The sequence below is a fragment of the Haliaeetus albicilla genome, chromosome 21 (genome assembly GCF_947461875.1).
Source record: "Haliaeetus albicilla chromosome 21, bHalAlb1.1, whole genome shotgun sequence".
In the NCBI taxonomy this organism is placed as follows: Eukaryota; Metazoa; Chordata; class Aves; order Accipitriformes; family Accipitridae; genus Haliaeetus; species Haliaeetus albicilla.
This window is the reverse complement of record NC_091503.1, coordinates 20,479,997-20,498,634: the sequence shown is the minus strand read 5'-3', so window position 1 is coordinate 20,498,634 and position 18,638 is coordinate 20,479,997. Positions and strand designations below refer to the sequence as shown.

Below are 18,638 nucleotides of genomic sequence, written 5' to 3'. Positions count from 1 at the left end.
CCTTCTGTAAACCAGGAATTAGCCCTGTGTTTTTAATAACAGTCAGTGGGCAGGGTCAGAAATTGTAGGACTCCAATGCAGAATACATGCTGCAAAGTACTTTCTGGCTGCTACCTGGAATGCTCCCTCATACACACCGTCATTTTATCTTAAAAATACGTGCCTGAGGGATCATCTAGAAATCTGCCTAGCTTTTAATTGTTTGCAATCTTCCTTTACACAAAATACTTTACATTCTCGTGCGGTAAACAGAAATATTTTGTCCTATTTGGTTAAAATACTGTGAAATACTATCACGTACTCACCTTCAGTTTAGTTTTTATACTGTTCCGATGAATAACAGGAAAGAAATCTGAAAGACCTCCAAGTCCAAGCATTAAGAAATATGATTATCATGACAAATCTTTACTGAAAAATTAAATTTTTATTGAGTGAAACAATTGCTTTTACATTAGTACTTCATTATTTCAGATAGGAATAGTTATATTTTTGCCATTTGCTACCATGTCATAGCTTCCGTGTCTGCAAGATTACGTTGTATTTCATTGTTCCACTCCTGAAATAAAAACAAACAAAAAGAAGTCCACACACTATGACTTTTCTTCATAAAACTAAATAAGACAACTCTAGAAGGCAAAGTTACAGCAGTCAACCTCCTCTCATAAAACTCATGTTACATTTGGTAAGCCTCAAGCTGAACTGGAATTTAAAACCAGTGGATTTTAGGAGCCAAAGTATAAAGTAAAGTGATATATGCTTAAATCATGCTTTTTCAGTTTGTTGGATCAAGAATTACACACCATAAGGTATCAGTAATTCACTGGAGTTTGCATACATGTTTTTCACATTCTACCTGGAGTTTGCATACATATTTTTCACATTCTACCTGTCGTTGTGCATTATTTCTACAATCTCTTGTCTTGTCAAGTTACATCCAGCTGTTTGCCCTGCCCATCCAAGCCCTACTGTGTGATTAAGCCTCTTTTTTATTTTTCTTTTTTTTATTAACTTTTTTTTTTTTCACACTTTCAGAACCTACTTGTGAAGTTTCATTAAGTACCTGCGTGATCTATACAGCCTCACTGACCTGGTTTTATTTAGCTATTGGTGTTTCATTACCAAAATAAACAAAAAAGTCATCAGAGATTTACAGCTGATCCTGGAAGTGCCACAAAAGCTCTGAGTTTTGGCCTTGGAATTTTATTCTTTGCTGAGAGAAAATGAGCCCTATCTAGTTTTAACAGAATAATAATGGTTTTTTATAGTCACTCAGTTTTTCTAAGTAAAAATAGGAAAACAGATGGAGCATCGATGTCAAGAGCATCGACGTGAAGAAGTCCTGCAGAGGCTGCAAGGAGCCTTCCCTGGGGCCCAGGACAGCAAGCTGCCGACCCCCCTGCTTACATCCCCGCGAGCTGAAGGCAGAGAGCCCTAACTTTTGCCCTAACTGGCAATACGAAAGACTAAATGTAAAGGGCTTACCCTCTAAACAGCATTATTATTTTTATCTGCCAGCACCTCCCCTTCTTGGAATGAGTAAAGGAGAACATGAAAAAGGCCACAAGCCTTGAGGAAATAACAGATCAAGTAAAAGATGTTAACAACAACAAAAGTATTCTTACAATGAAAAGCTCTAGGCTGTAGTTTGGGATGGCTGCAGCAAGTGGGTGAGGTAGGCGCACCGCTATGGCAGAGAGAGAAGGCATCTTGCAGCGCTTGCTGACGAGTAGCTGCTCAGTCCGGCAATATCAGCCCACGGGCTTAATAGAGCGAAAATCCGTACAGTCTATGTAAAGATTAAATTAAATATTCTCCTGGAGTCTACTGTCTCCTGCACCCATGTGACCTGGACAATTTAAGACAGGTTAGAATACGTGGGATAAATACATATTAGCAAGTTTATCAATGCACATGGTTTTGCCCTCCATAGAATGCATGATATATAAACTAACAATAGTCAAGTGTAACACCTCAGATATGCCATCAGGAATGGTATCAATGACAAAGTGACTTCAGTGGCTGTAGGAGTACAGATGTCTTACACAGTCACACAACTTATTAACAAATGATACTAATTAGAACCTATTTATGAGTGCTTCACCCCACCTCAAAGCAAAGAAGCAGCAGCAGTAGAAAATGTTCAAAGAAGTGCTATGGATGATGTGAAGCATGGAAAGGCTGCTATCTAAAGAGAGATCAAATTGACTAGGATCTTCAGCTTGGAAAAGAGGCAGCTGAGGAGAAGTATGAGGGACAAAATCATGACGTTAATATTTCTAGAGACAGATGAAGTTCTGAGGGGTGCGGAGGAAACAACGTGCAATCACACCTTGGAACTGCTTTTCCTATCAGAAAAAGTAGAGGACATGTGACTAGTATCTTAGGAGTTGTTAGGACAAAGCAGGCCTTTTCCACGAAGTATATAATTAAATTATGGAACTCACTGCTGCATGATTTTATAGATGCCAAGACTATAAATGGGTTCAAAACAACACTTAAAGGATGAACACAGAAATCCATAGGCAAGAATCAATCTCACGGATACAGACATAACCGCCATCTCAAGAGGTCTCCAAGCTGCAGATTGCCATGAATGAGGAGGTATATTGGAAGCCCACTGTCCACGTGGGCTTTCATATATTTTTTTACATGCATCCACTACCACTCACTCACTGTTGGAGAGACCCTTCTTGAACCAGCAGACCGTCCACCTGACCCAGGCTCAGCATTCTCTTGTAAAGCATAGTACGGCTTTTTAAAGTATCTTTTAAATGCAAACCCATATGAAGTCCATCTGTCCACCTAGGGTTTCCTTAGTCACACCGCTCCTTCTTGTCATTTGAAATAGGCAGAGAATTATCTAATGTTGTAATTAAATCGGCAATGCGCTGTTTCTGTTGTCAAGACATGAGTCACATTTTCATGCACAGATCTGATTCTAGTGACAGTTGCAAAAGCATCTTTTCAAACTCTTCTCCTTAACACTGGATTAATTTTTTCTTGAGAAGAAAAACTGCTCTGCAGTGAGTGGCAATCAATCCAGCCTTGTCTCTCAACAAGTTAAGAGTTTTGACATAGTGTGGTTCTCACATAGAGGTTTGCTTATGAAGAGGACATTTAAACACTTTTTAAAAGCTTACTTTTATTAAAATCATCCACTTCTAGAAGAAAAGCTCTATGTAAAGAAGTAGGCGGTTTGCCTCAGCACCTCTTGAAATTTCAGTAATATTGCCACGTGCACGCTTGGGAAGACGTATTTCTTCAGTTTCACTTGACATTTTTCACTCCCTAATGTAGAAAGAAGTGTCAGCCAGGACTTGCCAGGAAATATGTCTTACTGGCACATAGCATACCATCTCAGTGAAGTATTAGCTGTTCAGCAACTGGTTGCTTATCTCTTGCATTTCTTCAACAACAAGGATTATGAAATATGCAGCTACAGTATGAAAGGGATAAATGATACATTTCCCAGATTTCATAAAAGTTAAAATAGTGGGCAGAGAATAAAGGGATTACATTATGCAAAAGAAAAAATCGGGATCAGTATGAAGAAAATGTTTCCTAACAAAGATGCCTATTAAATGGCTGAAAAGTCCCTCATGGGAAAAGGTGGAGGCTTCATCACTTGAGATATTTAAAACCAGACTAGACAAGGCATTCATCTCTACAGGGGCAGAGGAAACAGATAAAATGACTTATTAAGCTTTTTTCTACCCATCTCTGATTTCTATGGTTTAATACATTTTTTAAAATGCAAACCACATTTTTTTAATGCAAGAGGCAGACATACAATAAAAGGATTTTTAGTTGTAGTGTTGCCCAACACCATGAAACTCGATTTAAAATGAAATTTATGCTAGCAATTTAAACTGCAAGATGAATTCTTTTTGCTTAAGGTGTAGCACTGAAAGCTTTGCTACTGCCACACATGTCTCTAAAAAGATGATTTACCATCCCCAGACTGAGGATTTATTCTCTGTGCCAGAACTCTTTATAAACTGTGACGGTTCAACTTTTGACAAGGGGAGCTGATGCAAAAGGCAGAATGGTGCTTTACAGAAAAGCAGTGGAGTATGGGGTTTGTGTGCAAGGTCTGGCAGACTTATAAACTCCCTGAGGAATCTCCAGCCCTAAATATTTACTGATGTCACTCAAAGGATAACATCTAATCTGCTAGTACGAAAGTAAAAGTAGACTCTCAGAACAGTCTCTTTCTGTTGCTTTATATCTTAAAATGATTTCAAAATTCTCAGTTCTTCTTCTTCCCCCTGTTTGTTTTTTGTTACCCTTGAAGGCACTGCTCTATTTAAAATAAAGCGGACTCTCTTGCTTTTGTAGAAATATGAAGAAATCAAGAAAAAAAACAACCCTGAGAAACCTTAGGATAGTTAAAAGGAGCCTGTTTAAGAGTGGAACACTGTGGCCCTTTCACTACACCCATCACCCATGCAGGAAGATGAAATCATGACATACAACTGCTGTACGAGAAATCACGATGCACAAGTGAAGTGAACTGTCACAGAGATAATGCAGGGGAGGGTGTTGAGTCACGTCCTCAGGCTTGGGACAGCCTCACTAGTTTTGAACCAGCCAAGGCAAGGCAGGATCTAGCCACATGTTTTCCTTGCTTGACATCAAAATTGTTATAAAAACCTGCTGCCATTTCCCCTCTGCACCCTGTTCAACTCTTGCATCCTGGCTGCAATCTGCCATCTTTTCAGTGTTAACCTTGTTTTGCTGGACTGAGCTGTAAACTCAGTATAGTAGAAAAGGTTGTTTCATTTCAAAATATTGCCTACCTGCAGTTCCATAGAGCCTTGTCCCAGCGGAGGGGGCAGAAAAGTAATGGGGAAAAGTGAGTTGAACCTAGCCCTGGAAATGGTTAGAATTAGGAAAAACAATGGTTCTGCACCCTAATAACAAGGAACTCCCTCAAACACAACACTATCAATCTTCCTGTGAACCTTTTTGGTTCCCCTTCCTCTGGTTGAAGCAATGTGTAGACATTTAGCTGGAAAGCTGTTTTCCTCTACTGTACTTGTCTATTTGGCTGTGTGCTGCTGGACTCATCTGTATCTCTGAGTAATAAAATCCATTGGGAAGAACATCTATTCTTGGACACATTGCAAAATGCTGGCAACCCTGAAGTTTGCCAATAGTGTTATCAGAACAAGAGTTCACCTGTTTTAAGTGTTTTATATTAGCGTATACGGTTTTGCAGGCATATAACCAGTATAGGAGGACAAAGCTCACAATGCAGCTAAACCAAAGACATCAGCCCTTATTTTGGTCAATCCTGTTAGAAAGATTGTAGCTTTATAGTTAACATAAAAGAGGGAGTATGCCCAAATCTAAGGATCTCTTCAAATTATAACTTTCAATACTTTGCCATTTGGAAAGTAAAAATACTCCAATGTAGTAGCAGTAGCAAATGACTTTTAATTACCAAATGAATTTTAAAGCCCAGACGGGTCGGCATGAAAAGCATCAAACTCCGTTTGCAGCTCTACCCAAGACTCCTTATTTAAAACACAGCCCCTTTGTCCCAGGCATAGACCCCTTTGCTTTGCACAGCTTCTCAGCCACAGCCCACCCCCAGCCCCATGGCCTCTCGTCCTCTTTATGAACCCACAGGCCTTGCTTTCCATGTAACCCACTCTCTGTTAATTGCTCTTTAGGCTCTGGGCTCAGGCCACGCTTGCAGAACTTCATCGCTCACTGGGTCCCACCCAAGAGGACGGTCCAGCTCAGCACATCCTTCCTACGTCGCGCCCAGCAGCTACTACTGCATCATCCTGCCCCACGCCTCCGGGGACACCACCGTGTCATACCGTAAACGAGCAGCCGGTGAGGACACAGTCCGCATCCAGAGGATAAGCAGGAATTAAAAACAAAAAAAATCTCATTTGGACTAAATTAATTCTGTAGTAATGGATTTATAACACTGCACCTGGTTGAGTGACATGCCTGGGCAAAGCAGGAATAAAACCCTACTGAAAGGGAATTGCCTGGCTGTGCGGGCAGTATTTTATGACCACAGGAGCCATAACTCTCCAAGGAGAGAAAAAAAGTCAGAGAAAGGGAAGGAAATGCAGACAGGCAGGTATGCAGGACTTGATTCTAGCCCCATTTACACTGACTTCAGCAGAGTTATTCCACTGCAGAGGACATGAGCGTTTTCAGTTCTAAGTGTTAAGGACAGTGAAGAATAAAAATAATGAAAGAGTAATCTCTTAAGTTCTCCTAGTCTCAGTCACACAGCAAATATCTTCTCCACAAATAATTGAGATTTAGACCTTCTAGCAATTCTCAATGGCCATATTATAAGTCATACAGGAATTTTATGAGACCAAAGCTGTAATAGCATGCTCTGGCTGAGTAGCAGAATAGCTATACAATCAATATGGTTTTGCACGCTCGCATTTTTGAGTGGATTAGTATTGCAGCACAGTCTAAAATAACAGCATAAATTTAATGGGCTGGCAGTCTTACAAGTAGTGAAGTATAATAACAGGTGTAGTTATTTGTGCTGTGATGTGTAACTGATACCACTGTAATCCTGCTGAGATTAGGCTCTGTTTTAAAACAGAGTACAAAATACCTGGTGCTGGAGCTAAGATAATCCTAATCAACGGAAAATCAAAAGGAAAAGACAACAGGTAGCACTGTAGACATGTTGTGCAGAGGTAATACATATGTCACACATTTGCAAAACCTACTTCCTCTATTAGCCAGCCCTTTATTAGAGACACTATATTCAGACAAATTGAACAAATTCTAAAACATATAAATCCCTAACACTATAAATACATCTTTTCCCAAAGTTATGAAGTACTATAAAACCACGTAGGTTTCTCTCTTTTTCTTGCTTTTTGACATGATTGTTGTTGGATACTTAAAATTTATGAGTTCATAGATGAGTCAAACCTTGCGGTATACCAGAACTGGAGATGATACCTCTTCTAACTATATGTGCTTTACCACAAACATTAAAAACAATTACTTAGGAATAGTCATTTCTAGGAATTCTGAAAATATTTTAGTTATAACTGTTATCAAGTCATTACAGAAAAGTCTGAAACATTTCCTTTAATCATTCAGTACACAGCTCCATAACTCCATACACTTGAAATCTATAATTTCGTTATAAGTTTTCTTCTTACATATGTGTCTATATGTACATACACACACATATATATGCACTATTATAAAATGAGTGTGAAGAAAAGCAGGACCTTTACGTTTCCACATTTTTCCCTATGTTTGCAATAGGAATGAAACTGTTAGATACCACCTGTGCCATCTACAGAAATTGGACCAGCTTGACTTCAAATCCTCTTGACAGACAAAACAACCACTTACACTCTGGTTTTCCCATCAGCATTTTCCATTCTTACCAAAGTCAGTTTGCTCTAAGAATATATTGTTAGGCCATACATTCAGTCTTCACACAACAAAGCCCTCTCCCTCTTACGCTGCCTTGAAATGACTAAATCTTGTGCCAGAACCGAAAACCATGCTTGCACAGCTCAACTACTCCTTCTCAGTTTTTACCCTACTGTGCACAGGAAAACGAGTTTGCAGCTGTGGTGTTGACTAGACCTATACACGAACACATTGAATATTTCTTATTTTTGTGCTCTTCCAGTAGTTCAAAAAGTAGCCTAAACCATGCAACATACAAGCAAGCCTTACAGGGCCTGATTCTATTTGTGGAATGGTAAATCATCAGTAATTCCTCTGAACTCAACTAATCAAGACACGCTAATTGCCACATCTAGAGTGCCATCAACTAACAACAGTGACAGAGGGAGTTCAGGGTATTAAACATTTTGAAGGACTATGCATTAAACAGAAACCTTCCCAAAGTCATAGTACCTCCTTAAAATGCTCATTCTGTGAACTCAGAAAGAAAAAAACCCACAAACCAACCAACCGTTAATTGTTTAAGATTTTTTCTGAAATTTGTATTCGTGACTGAAGGTCCATTTCCTAACGGTTGGGAATAAAAATCTATCTTGATAGCTGAAGTCACGTAAACCAAATTCTCCAGGGCAGCTACCACAGAGTAGATGTGCATGATGTTGGTCAGGTAATTTTTTAGGAGGATTAGTGGGTTGGAAACATGGTGTGGTAGCGGAAATGCTGGGAGGGAGGGTAAGCATAACAGAACACAGCTAGAGAAGTCTACAGAGCTCTGAACCCTCAAAGGGAAGCCTAAGGTGTATGCACACTGCAATAAGCGCACCTAGAGAAGAGCAAATGTGTGGCTGGGTCCCTGGAAGTACTCTTTAGTGGAGTATCTCAGAGGAGGCTGCAACTATATGACAAGTGGGCTTCTGTTTGGGGAAAGTATTTTGGGGACATGTTTTTAGCATGGTGAAAAAAAAGATTCCTCATGTCACAAAATGCAAAAAATCTGTAACCATTGGCCTCCCAGAAATATTTTTGCTATAATAAGAACTGAAAAAAGCAATGTTAGCTTGTCTTCTTCTAATATTAACTAACAAAGTGATTTCATTTGCTATGAATTATAATGAATGATAAATAACAGATATTCCAAAACATGAGATGCTTTGGATGAAGGGATGCTGTACTTTGACCTGAAAGGTGTCTGTTACACTAGTCTCTCTAGGGTGGATCCTGCAGCCTTGACTGACATGATCAAGCCAATAGAAAGCAAAGGGCTACTCATTTGAATAGTGGCAGCAACAGCAGGCACCAAGTTTGGCAATTTTGCTTTATCCCTTTCTACAACTTGGCCTTTTAAAATCAGCATGTAAATTTTATTTCCACTATTTAGCTTAAAAAAAGGGGGGGGGGTCAAATCAAGTAGAAAAAAAGGACCATGTAACTAGGGACACTGCTTCCATTTAGTGGGATGGACAACAATAAGAATAAATAAGAATACAAAGACAGGATAAATCAGCTATGCTACACATGTGACAATACATCTTATTTTACTGTATTTGTTATCAAGACGACATGCAGTCTAGAACTTCATGGCAAACACACTGGCAAAAGCCATAAACCATGAGAATAACAAGGCTCGAAGGAACAAGGCTTACAAAGACAACCCCAAGGGTGACTTTCTTAGATACCAGTAAATAAATCCCTAAAGGCAAGGAACTGAAGTACAGCAATCCTAGCAACCACACTAGCACCCGAATTGAGGTCTGGAAGAGCAAAGATGTGCAGTTCCATACTGTCCAGTTGTGGGACACAGTTGCAACAGAGTCAAAACTCGTAGGCCTGTAAAATTCCACCACAGGGGTTGAGTTCACAGTCTGGGGACTTTCTCTTTGTACTTCCATGATTGTTATAACCAGGCAATTAGAAGAGGTGTGAGAAGGGCTAACCAGAGACGCCAACCTTTTGGGAGTCAGCAACAGTTCTGTTGGGTTGTCTGGTAGGCACTTCTTTCCCTTTCCCCCACAAGCTAAATTCAGAAGGATGTTGTTGTCATCAGGAAGACTACTAACCTCATCGTCTGGCAGGCATGTTTCAAACCTGCAAAACGGGCATACTATGACTCCTTGCGGGGAATCACCAAAGTCTATGATCTTGCAAAGGCATTTGGCACATACTCTGTGACAGCACTCCAGCACTTTCGGTTTTCTCTGTCGCAGGTTATAGCGGTTGTAACAGATCTTGCACTCAAGCTCATCTGAGCTCTGGGTCTCCACAGATTCCTCTGGTAGTTGACTGGTCATGTCTTCTGATAGGTTTTAGACTTGTGGAAAGAAGAGTCAAGGGACGAAGAGGTCACTTGGGCTTATTTTAGAACTTTTTCCTGATGATCATATCACCCATCTCAAACAGGAAAAGAGGAGATGACATTGTCAAAAAGCATCAGTAGGTGTCATCCATTTTCAGCTTCTGCTAGGGATTGTGCTCTGCATGTCCTTTACTCTGAGCCAGGCATCCATCTGAAAAAGATGACATGGAATTTTTGTGGAAGAAAAGAAAAAAGCTGTAGCAGGTGAAATATGCAAGTTCCACTTTTTACAAGCTCAGCTACCTTTGCTAAAAATACTTCTAAGGTAGTTTTTTTCTGTGGCATATGGGGTCTATATAGCAGTCATGCTGATAAAACTTAGTATCACACTGCACGCCTTTGTTTTGGACTTCTAACTTTGACTGGTTCAGCCCATGAAGTTCTCAGCAGAAGCTGCAATCTCATCACCGATCTGTAACCGTTTGTTTAAACCCTGGTTTCCTAAGGAAATGAGACCTGACCCCTGGAGCTTTTTGTCTTTCTGGGTAACTGGTGAACCTGCTGTCCAATTTCAAACAAATTGGCAGAAGGGCAGCAGTACTGAAGATAACTAAGTTTCTAAAAAAATAGTGAACACTGGCAGCTGGGTAGAGAAGAGGGAGAGCTGTTTATGATAACTACCATTTATCCTGCAGGGCAATGGTCAGCCAGCACAAACCCAGCCTCTGCTCTGAACAGGCAGCATGCTGCCTGTTGCTCAGGCAGAGGCGAGGGCAACACATGGGGAAGCTGGCGATACTCTGGGGAAATAGAGAGTTTTGGGGAGTGGAGTGGGTATGGAAAAGGGCTGGGGTTGTTGTAAAGAGTTATGTGGGGACCTAGGTCAAATTTGGAAAAGGTGAGGCTTTATTAATTTTGCTGCTTGTGGAGCAGCTCGTTTCTCTGTCTCCACTTAGCTGCTGCACACAAATTTCGAAAACGAGGGTTCTTTAGCTTGCAACAAATGTCTCCTGTAATATGTGGATGCTAGGATGAAGGCTAAGGGGTCTCTGAAGGGCGTTTGCCAGATGCACTGGCTTTCCAGTGCTTCGTGGCTGTGACAGCCATTTCACACCTCAGCAAAGGAGAGGCCAGCGGCATGCTTGCGCTGCTGCACTCCCATTCTGTGCAGTGTTTTTGCTGCCAGACCCATCAGCCTCGCTTAAACAAATGTATTGTCCTATTTTGTAACTGCGCATTTTCACAACTTCAGGAAACAGTCCACGTATTATAAACAACACATTAACCAGGACTGTGTACTCTGGGGACCAATAATTACCAGCATTTACAAAACCAGCTCTATGTGCCAGAAGATAAAAACTTCTTCCAGATACAGGCATATGCTTGCTCACAGTGATGGGTATGGCAGTGTGTTTTGCAGGCTTTCAAACTCATTCCTTCACTGCTAGGAACTTGCCACAGTCAAATGATGGGGGTCAGCACTTGTGTCCAGCTGCCTCTTGCACTGTCAATAAATATCAGGCACATGGCATATGAAAGAAGTGGCCCATTTCAATAAACTTGTTTCTTGACTATTAGTTTTAGTAAATGTTGATTCCTTTCCCTTTTGCTTGGGAAGTTTTTACTCACTCCTAGCATTCAGGTCTTTGTCCTTTTTTTGAGAACAAGGCAGGAAGTTCTCTCTTTTAAGCAACATGCTCCTTCTGTCAATACATTTTATCTGCCAACCATTAGGTAAAGACTCTTTCATGGGCCTCTTGTTCCTACTGTGCTTTAAGGGTTTTCCATTCTCTCTCTTAAATTTCTGCACAGTATAGCTTCTGTAGGTGACATAATTTCTAAAACTCACCTCCTGGATTTTAAAACAAAGATGTTATACTTCAGACAATGCAGTAATGAAAAAAACATGACAACATAGTGAAGAAAAAAATATATTTCTCTAAGAATTTAACAGACATGGCCCCCTCTCCATTCAATTTTGTTAACTTTTTTCCTGCCTCTTCCAACTTATTTCTTTAGTGCTTTAAAAGTTTTCATCTCTGCCTTACTGTTGTTTTTATTATTTGTACTGTGATTATATTTGTGGTGTGTTCATTAGGCAAGGCAAACACGAGAAGATTGATCCATAATTTTCTAAGTGTACAAGCTAAACATCTTACAAGAGACAAAAAATACATCTTTTACAGATCTTATAACCTATCCTTTATCCTTCATTACACGGTGTGCTTCCTTATTCATTTCCAATACTCTTTTTATTTCATTCCAAATATAATCTTCTAGATGACTTTTAGGCATATATAAATGTCATGAGATGCTAACTTTCCAACGGATGAAGAAACCACAAAATGGACCTAAAAAAGTGAAATGCCAGCCTACAGGAAGGCAAAGCACCACTGAAAAGTTAAGAAGCCAAACAAAACAAGTGATGGTTTTGAATTTTTACATCTTGAGTATCATTCATCTTCTGTACCTGAGGGGAATTAGGATTACTAACATGTTCATGCTTCACAGCTAAGGCTGGCAAACATTGTCCTACAACATAAAACTAGATTTCTGATTAACCAAAAATATTCCAGGAAATGTGTCTGCTTCTCATAGAAAATCATAGAATCATTTAAGTTGGAAAAGACCTTTAAGATCATCGAGTCCAACAATCAACCATGCCCACTAAACCATGTCCTGAAGTGCCTTGTCCACATGCTTAATACCTCCAGGGATGGTGACTCAACCACTTTCCTGGGCAGCCTGTTCCAATACCTGACAACGCTTTCAGTAAAGAAATTTTTCCTAATTAACCTAAATCTCCCTTGCCGCAACTTGAGGCCATTTCCTCTCATCCTATCTCCAGGACCCGACAGAAGAGACCAGCACCCACCTCACTACAACCCCCCTTCAGGCAGTTGTAGAGAGCGATAAGGTCTCCCCTCAGCCTCCTCTTCTCCAGACTAAACAGCCCCAGCTCCCTCAGCCGCTCCTCACAAGACTTGTGCTCCAGGCCCCTCACCAACTTGGTTGCCCTTCTCTGGACATGCTCCAGCACCTCCATGTCTTTCCTGTAGCGAGGGGCCCAAAACTGAACACAGGACTCGAGGTGCGGCCTCACCAGTGCTGAGTACAGGGGACGATCACCTCCCTGCTCCTGCTGGCCACACTATTTCTACACTCTCGCCCAACTTGGTGTCATCTGCAAACTTGCCGAGGGTGCACTCGATCCCCTCATCCAGATCATTGATAAAGACATTAAACAGAACCGGCCCCAATACTGAGCCCTGCGGAACACCACTTGTGACCCACCGCCAACTGGATTTAACTCCATTCACCACAACCCTCTTGGCTCGTCCATCCAGCCAGTTTTTAACCCAGCGAAGAGTACGCTTGTCCAAGCCATGAGCCACCAGCTTCTCAAGGAGTATGCTGTGAGACACAGTGTCAAAGGCCTTACTGAAGTCCAGGTAAACAAAATTGTGACCTTTCTCTGAAAACTCCCAACTAGAAAATCTTTGTATTTTAGTGTTTATCTTTCTAATGATAGGTTTTCACAAAAAACAGTCCACTTTCCAACCAATTCTATTCAGACATGGATCGCTTCTGCCTGAATCAGTTTTCAAACTGAAAGTATTTTCCTGAATCTGTCCCCTTTAAGTGGCCAAATTTAGCATTAATACAAGGAGTAACAAGTCCCTGGGACTAGCAATGTCTTAATAGCTAAATTGGGACCATTAGCTTCATTTCCAGTACACAATGATCCTCCTATTGTAGTTTCTGTCATGAGCTATTCTACAAATTCTTTTCAAACTTTTCTTTTTAATGTACTGCACAAGAAAGAACTACTTTCATCATCTTTCTCTCTTCACAGAGTCTCTTCAAAACATATCCATCAGTAGTAAAACATCATTGATGGTTTTTTTCTTTGGCTAAGTTTCGATGTTGAATTTCTCCTTATGTTTTTTAGTGTGATTACTGCTTACTACCATTCTTCACTTATACATCTTTTTCTTTTAAAATTAAAATGTAATCACTAATTCCTGTTAATGTTATTCATACATTTTTTACCTTCTCAGGTCTATGGTGGTTTTAGATGCTTCCTCTAGCTTTTTTACTTTCCTGATTTCTTAGGGAATTTTCTATTTTTCCTTCTCAATACCCACTTTCCTGCTCATTTTTTCTCTGCTGAGAGAAATTGAGCTTAACGAGCTTAATTTTTTGAGCTTAATTAATGCTGCCCTGCTATTATATACACCACGTATACTAAAAAGTTCTCCAATCAGAGACTTATTAAAAATATAAGAACACTGAGGATTTTAAAGAAATTTGACTTCAAATTAGCCCTATTTCTTGAGAAAATGAGACATTTCTTGAGAAATATGGCCAGCTACTCCTTCAAGAAACTTCTACTCTATGTCAAAGATTTTCTAGCTTGTCTTTTGCATGTCTCGCAGGTGTGTATTTATTGGAAGCAGGCAGAACAAGGAATTAAAGCAGGGAATAGATTAACTGCTGCCCCTCTGAATCCTGGTCCCCCCCAAAAAGGTGGCAATTCACATACTTCTGCTTGCTGTGTGTTGAAAGCAAGAAAAGCTGCAATACTATGTAGAAAAAAGGGATTGTGTCTGTGCGTTTGTATTTTGTCCTCCTCTTCTCTTTGAGCCACTTTTTTATGATGCCATGAGAAGGTATGTCCCTGTTATATGCCCCAATGCTCCATTAATGTTTGGGCTTTTTTAAATATTGGGCTGCAATTTGCATGTTCTTTCTGACCTTGACATCCAGAGGGCAGTCAAGTAAGAACTGCTGAGTGCAAATCCTATCATGAGTCTAACCCCTTTCACTTGAAGTACAAAACTGCTATTGACTTGAGATCAAAGTGAGGTCCCATGTCTATTTTTAAAGCACCGTGTTTATTTTTATGAATTCTGATATTTTTCATGACTTTAAACTACTCCTTTTTTGTTTTCTACTTGAGCTTATTTATTTTTAGATAGGGGTGTCTCAGCTGCTTGTTTGATACTAAGAGATACAAATTGTAACTAGGGAAAGTTCAACTAGGCATCAGGAAAAAAAATTTCACAAGGTGTTCAAATACTGGAACAGGTGCTGAGAAAGGTGGAAATAAAATCTCCAACCTTACAGATATTGAAAACTTGACTGGATACAATTGTGGTTAGGCCACTCTACTTTGGAATTTGGCCTTGCTTTAAGCAAAGGGAACTGGACCCTTTCTGGAGATTCCTTCCAACCCAAATTATTCTACGATTCTATGTTTCAGTATCCTGAACTCACTTTATGTGGTCAGTTTCTGAGAAGCTTTGTCCCTTACTTAATAGGGAATCAGGCTGACAGTTGCTTATGTAGCTAAACAACTCTCATAGATAATAATTCTTTCATTTAATATATCATTTCCTTTTTACAAGAAAGCCTAGACAACTTCTGCTATTCTGTCTTCCACATAACCTACCCAATGGGATCAACACAATCCAATTGCAGAACTTTTCAGTCCTGTGCCTATTAAGTAGTGCATAGCAGCTTTCCAAACAAAATATAAACTACTGGACACATAGAATGATAACAGCATCCATTGCAGTTTATCCAAGAACAAGCACATCTGTTGTTACGCTATGACAAGCACTTGTCTTTTTTAAGAGTTCTGTCTAAGCACTGCAGGAGTGAATCCATCATTCCTGTTCATGTTGTGTTCCTGTTGCTGCTTGAGCTCTGACTCCCTCTCTTCCCCTTCCTGGTGCCACCTGTCCTGTACCTTGCAGACTCCTTTACCTGACCCTTTTACTAGAAAGGGAGAAAAGCTGAAGACAAAGAGCATCTTCTGGATGGCAGAAAGATGGCCAGTGGTCCCCACAGTTCTCCAGCTGACTGCTGGAGGGCACTCCTAGAAGCAGGGGGAATATCTGCCCTTCAGAGCAAGAGGAGGCCACCCACAGAACCAGACTGAATAAATAATAGCAAGCTCTTGTGTGTGACCCCAGGCATGGCTGGACAGAGCGTAACGGACTACACCAGCCTGGATAGGCCACTGTCCATCAATCAGTTTTCTATTAATCACTGCTGGGTTGCAGACTGCAGATCTCAGGCTTTCATCCCAGGCGTGGAAAGAAAGGCAAATGGGTTGTACAACATGTTATGGCCCCTCTTTGCACTCATCTATCAAATACTGTGTAGACAAAGTGTTCTTATGAGAGGCCAGAAGCAATTAGTTGTAGATGAAACTCTCAATATTGGAGCTCAGTCATGCTGCCAGGGCAAAGTGGATGGGAAATTTGTGCTTCTCCTCCTTAACGAAAGATCATCCTTACCCAGTTTATCAACCCGACCTTTTATCATTCATCTCTCACACTTTTTTCCTGTGAAGGGCATTTGCCAATATTTCCCATATAACCTAAAACGAATATGTGAGGTCAGTAATTAACTTCCATAAGATATCATCCATGGAGCTATGCAACATGTGATATTTTCAAAGGTTTTTAGTTTCCTCTAAATGCAAGCCAAGTGTATTTAGGGAATAAGAGAAGGAAAAAAATACAGAGAGAGAAATAAACACAGAGAAACTTACTTTTCAAGGAAAAGAGAACTTCTTGCAAAGGTTCACTTGCAGGGAACACAAGAAATGCTTATTCTTCTCCACACGGGGAAAAACTGGTGGAAAGGAGGAAAACAAAATTAGTAGAGCAGGAATACAGCTGGGAGACTTTTCAGTCTGTTTTCTCTGAGAGGAAGTAGTCCAACTTCTCTAGTTTGGATAGAAATACCCATATGTTAAGATTTCTGTTTAGAGAAATATATTGGGTAAATCCCATTTACTAAAATTATTTCTGTGAAATAATCCAGTTATCTTTACAGATCTGTTGTTGATTTTAAGGCTCTTTCAATATTATGCGCTAAACACTCTGAAGTGCTATCTCTTCTAGCAACCACAGATTCACAACTGTTAGCAATTCACTCAAAAAAACCCAAACAACCCAACCCAAAGCAAAGCAGCTAGAGATAAACTGTGCTTTGAAAGAAGACTTTTAAAAACATCTCGAAATACTTTCTTTCAAAAAGCTCATAGGAGCTCTTTGATCACTTCTACTTTTCCAAACAAACTGCAGTCTCCTCTCCAGCACAGACCAGAAACAACCATCTCCTGCGGACCACTGCATTCACATTCAAGCAGCTTTGCTGCATTCTGACTCAGCAGGAAATGACCATTGCACTAGATTTTTCCAGCTTGTGCTAAATACAATGCAAAAAAAACCCCCCAAACTGCTTTACTAATCTGACACTTGAATAGACCATGTTCAAAGTGCCAGCAGCTATCACATGTTCAACCTGTTTCATGCCACATTTCTGCTAACATTGGATGGGTTTTAACAATGGGCATTTCCCTGTCAACTCTAATCAATGCGAGACTTTGCACAAGAGTTACAGAATGTGACGTACTGATCCATGCTCAGTTTATGGTCAGCTGTATAAACTGCTATGAAAATTATTTTCACAAAAACACAGTTTTCAATTGGATAGGTAATGAGGTTATTTCTCAAATAACTATGTACGAAAGAGAAGCCCAGCAACATATACAGCAAACATTTGTGTATTACTGACTGCTTCAAAAGGGAGTAATATCAAATATAAGTATTTTTATCAGAAGTTACTGTTACAAAATTTAAAGTCCTTGCCTGATCTCTCTCAATCCTCTACAATAATATCACAAAAATACAAGATACAGAAAATCATAGCTTTTCACATTCAAAGTAGAGTTCATGGGTCTCTGATCATTTAGTATAAGAAGTCATGTAATATTAATATGCCATCTTATATTAAAAAAAACCAACACAACAGTTAATGTTCTCGGGTTTTTTATTATTTCCCCCCAGTAAGTAAGCAGGGGTATTTTCATCTAACACAGGGTTCACTTTATTCAATATTGTGACACTGGGTACTTTCTACATCCTTTGCATGTGCATATTCAATATCACCAGGCTCCATTTCCTCTAACAATATCATTTGCAGTACTTTTTTGTTATTCTAATAACTCACATTATGTGTCAGGTAGTAGTGGAAAATGGTATGAATAAACAGCAAATGCCTTATTGAAACCCTACCATCCTCAATCACTTTCTTTCTAGCTAGAGGCTACTACAGTATTGATATGAATCTTAAAACTGACTATGATGTAGAAAAAAATGTTTTATTAGTTAGGCTTGTAGACACAAGCAAAATCTCTTCCAATATTTCTTGAGAAAGATTTTTCCTTCATATATAATTCATGAGCTATTTATATAGCAATATGCTGAATGACTACTTAATGTGACATACGGTTGTGGGTTGCTTTGTAGCTGTTTTAAGAATAAAACTCATAAAGGACAAAGGATCTGATCTCCTAATAGCTGTCTTGATTTAAACAGACTATTAATTACACTAAATTGATAAGTAAAAAGAGATGGCTTGAAATTTGTATCTAAAGTGGTAACATTTAATTTTGGAAATACACTAGTTGAACAGAATTCGTTCCTTTTAAAATGATTTGCAATTGTTTCACAACCTGCTTACTTGGGCTGTTTTAGCATTTTCTCTTGTACTGTTTTCTCACTGCCAATAGCTCTTCGTTTATGTCTCTGAAACTAAGAAATTACCTACTCCAATAAGAATATATTTCACGATAGAACTCATGACCTTACTATTAATTTTAGGGAAAGGTTAGACATTCTCCTCTTTGGTAGTAGGGGTGGTTTTTGGCAGCTTTCTCAAATAAGATGGAGTTCTGTTTCTCTGCTTTATAGTTTGTGTCCTCCAGAAGCTCTTCTGAGAATTGAACAGACTGTAGGACATTGATTCTAGAATATGACTTGAAAAGATACAAAATGATAAATAAGTAAAAAGCTTCCCAGTATTTCTTAATATAGGCATAAATGTTTAATCAGATGAC

At 39.6% G+C, this 18,638-nt stretch overlaps 1 protein-coding gene across 2 annotated transcripts; it reads right to left on the bottom strand.

Moving 5' to 3' along the window:
* Nucleotides 1-404: 404 nt before the first annotated feature.
* RNF182 (ring finger protein 182) lies at nucleotides 405-16,355 on the bottom strand. 2 transcript variants are annotated; one of them, XR_011329177.1, is made up of 3 exons: nucleotides 16,284-16,355; nucleotides 854-9,929; nucleotides 405-820 (listed from the first exon to the last, which is right to left on the bottom strand). XR_011329177.1 is itself a non-coding variant. In XM_069809171.1 (2 exons), the coding sequence occupies exon 2, from the start codon at nucleotides 9,711-9,713 to the stop codon at nucleotides 8,976-8,978; it is 738 nt and encodes a 245-aa protein (XP_069665272.1). In that variant the 5' UTR covers nucleotides 9,714-9,929; nucleotides 16,284-16,355; the 3' UTR covers nucleotides 405-8,975. The 2 variants fall into 2 exon arrangements, 1 of the variants encoding a protein (XP_069665272.1); XM_069809171.1 differs by having other exon boundaries at nucleotides 405-9,929.
* Nucleotides 16,356-18,638: the final 2,283 nt, after the last annotated feature.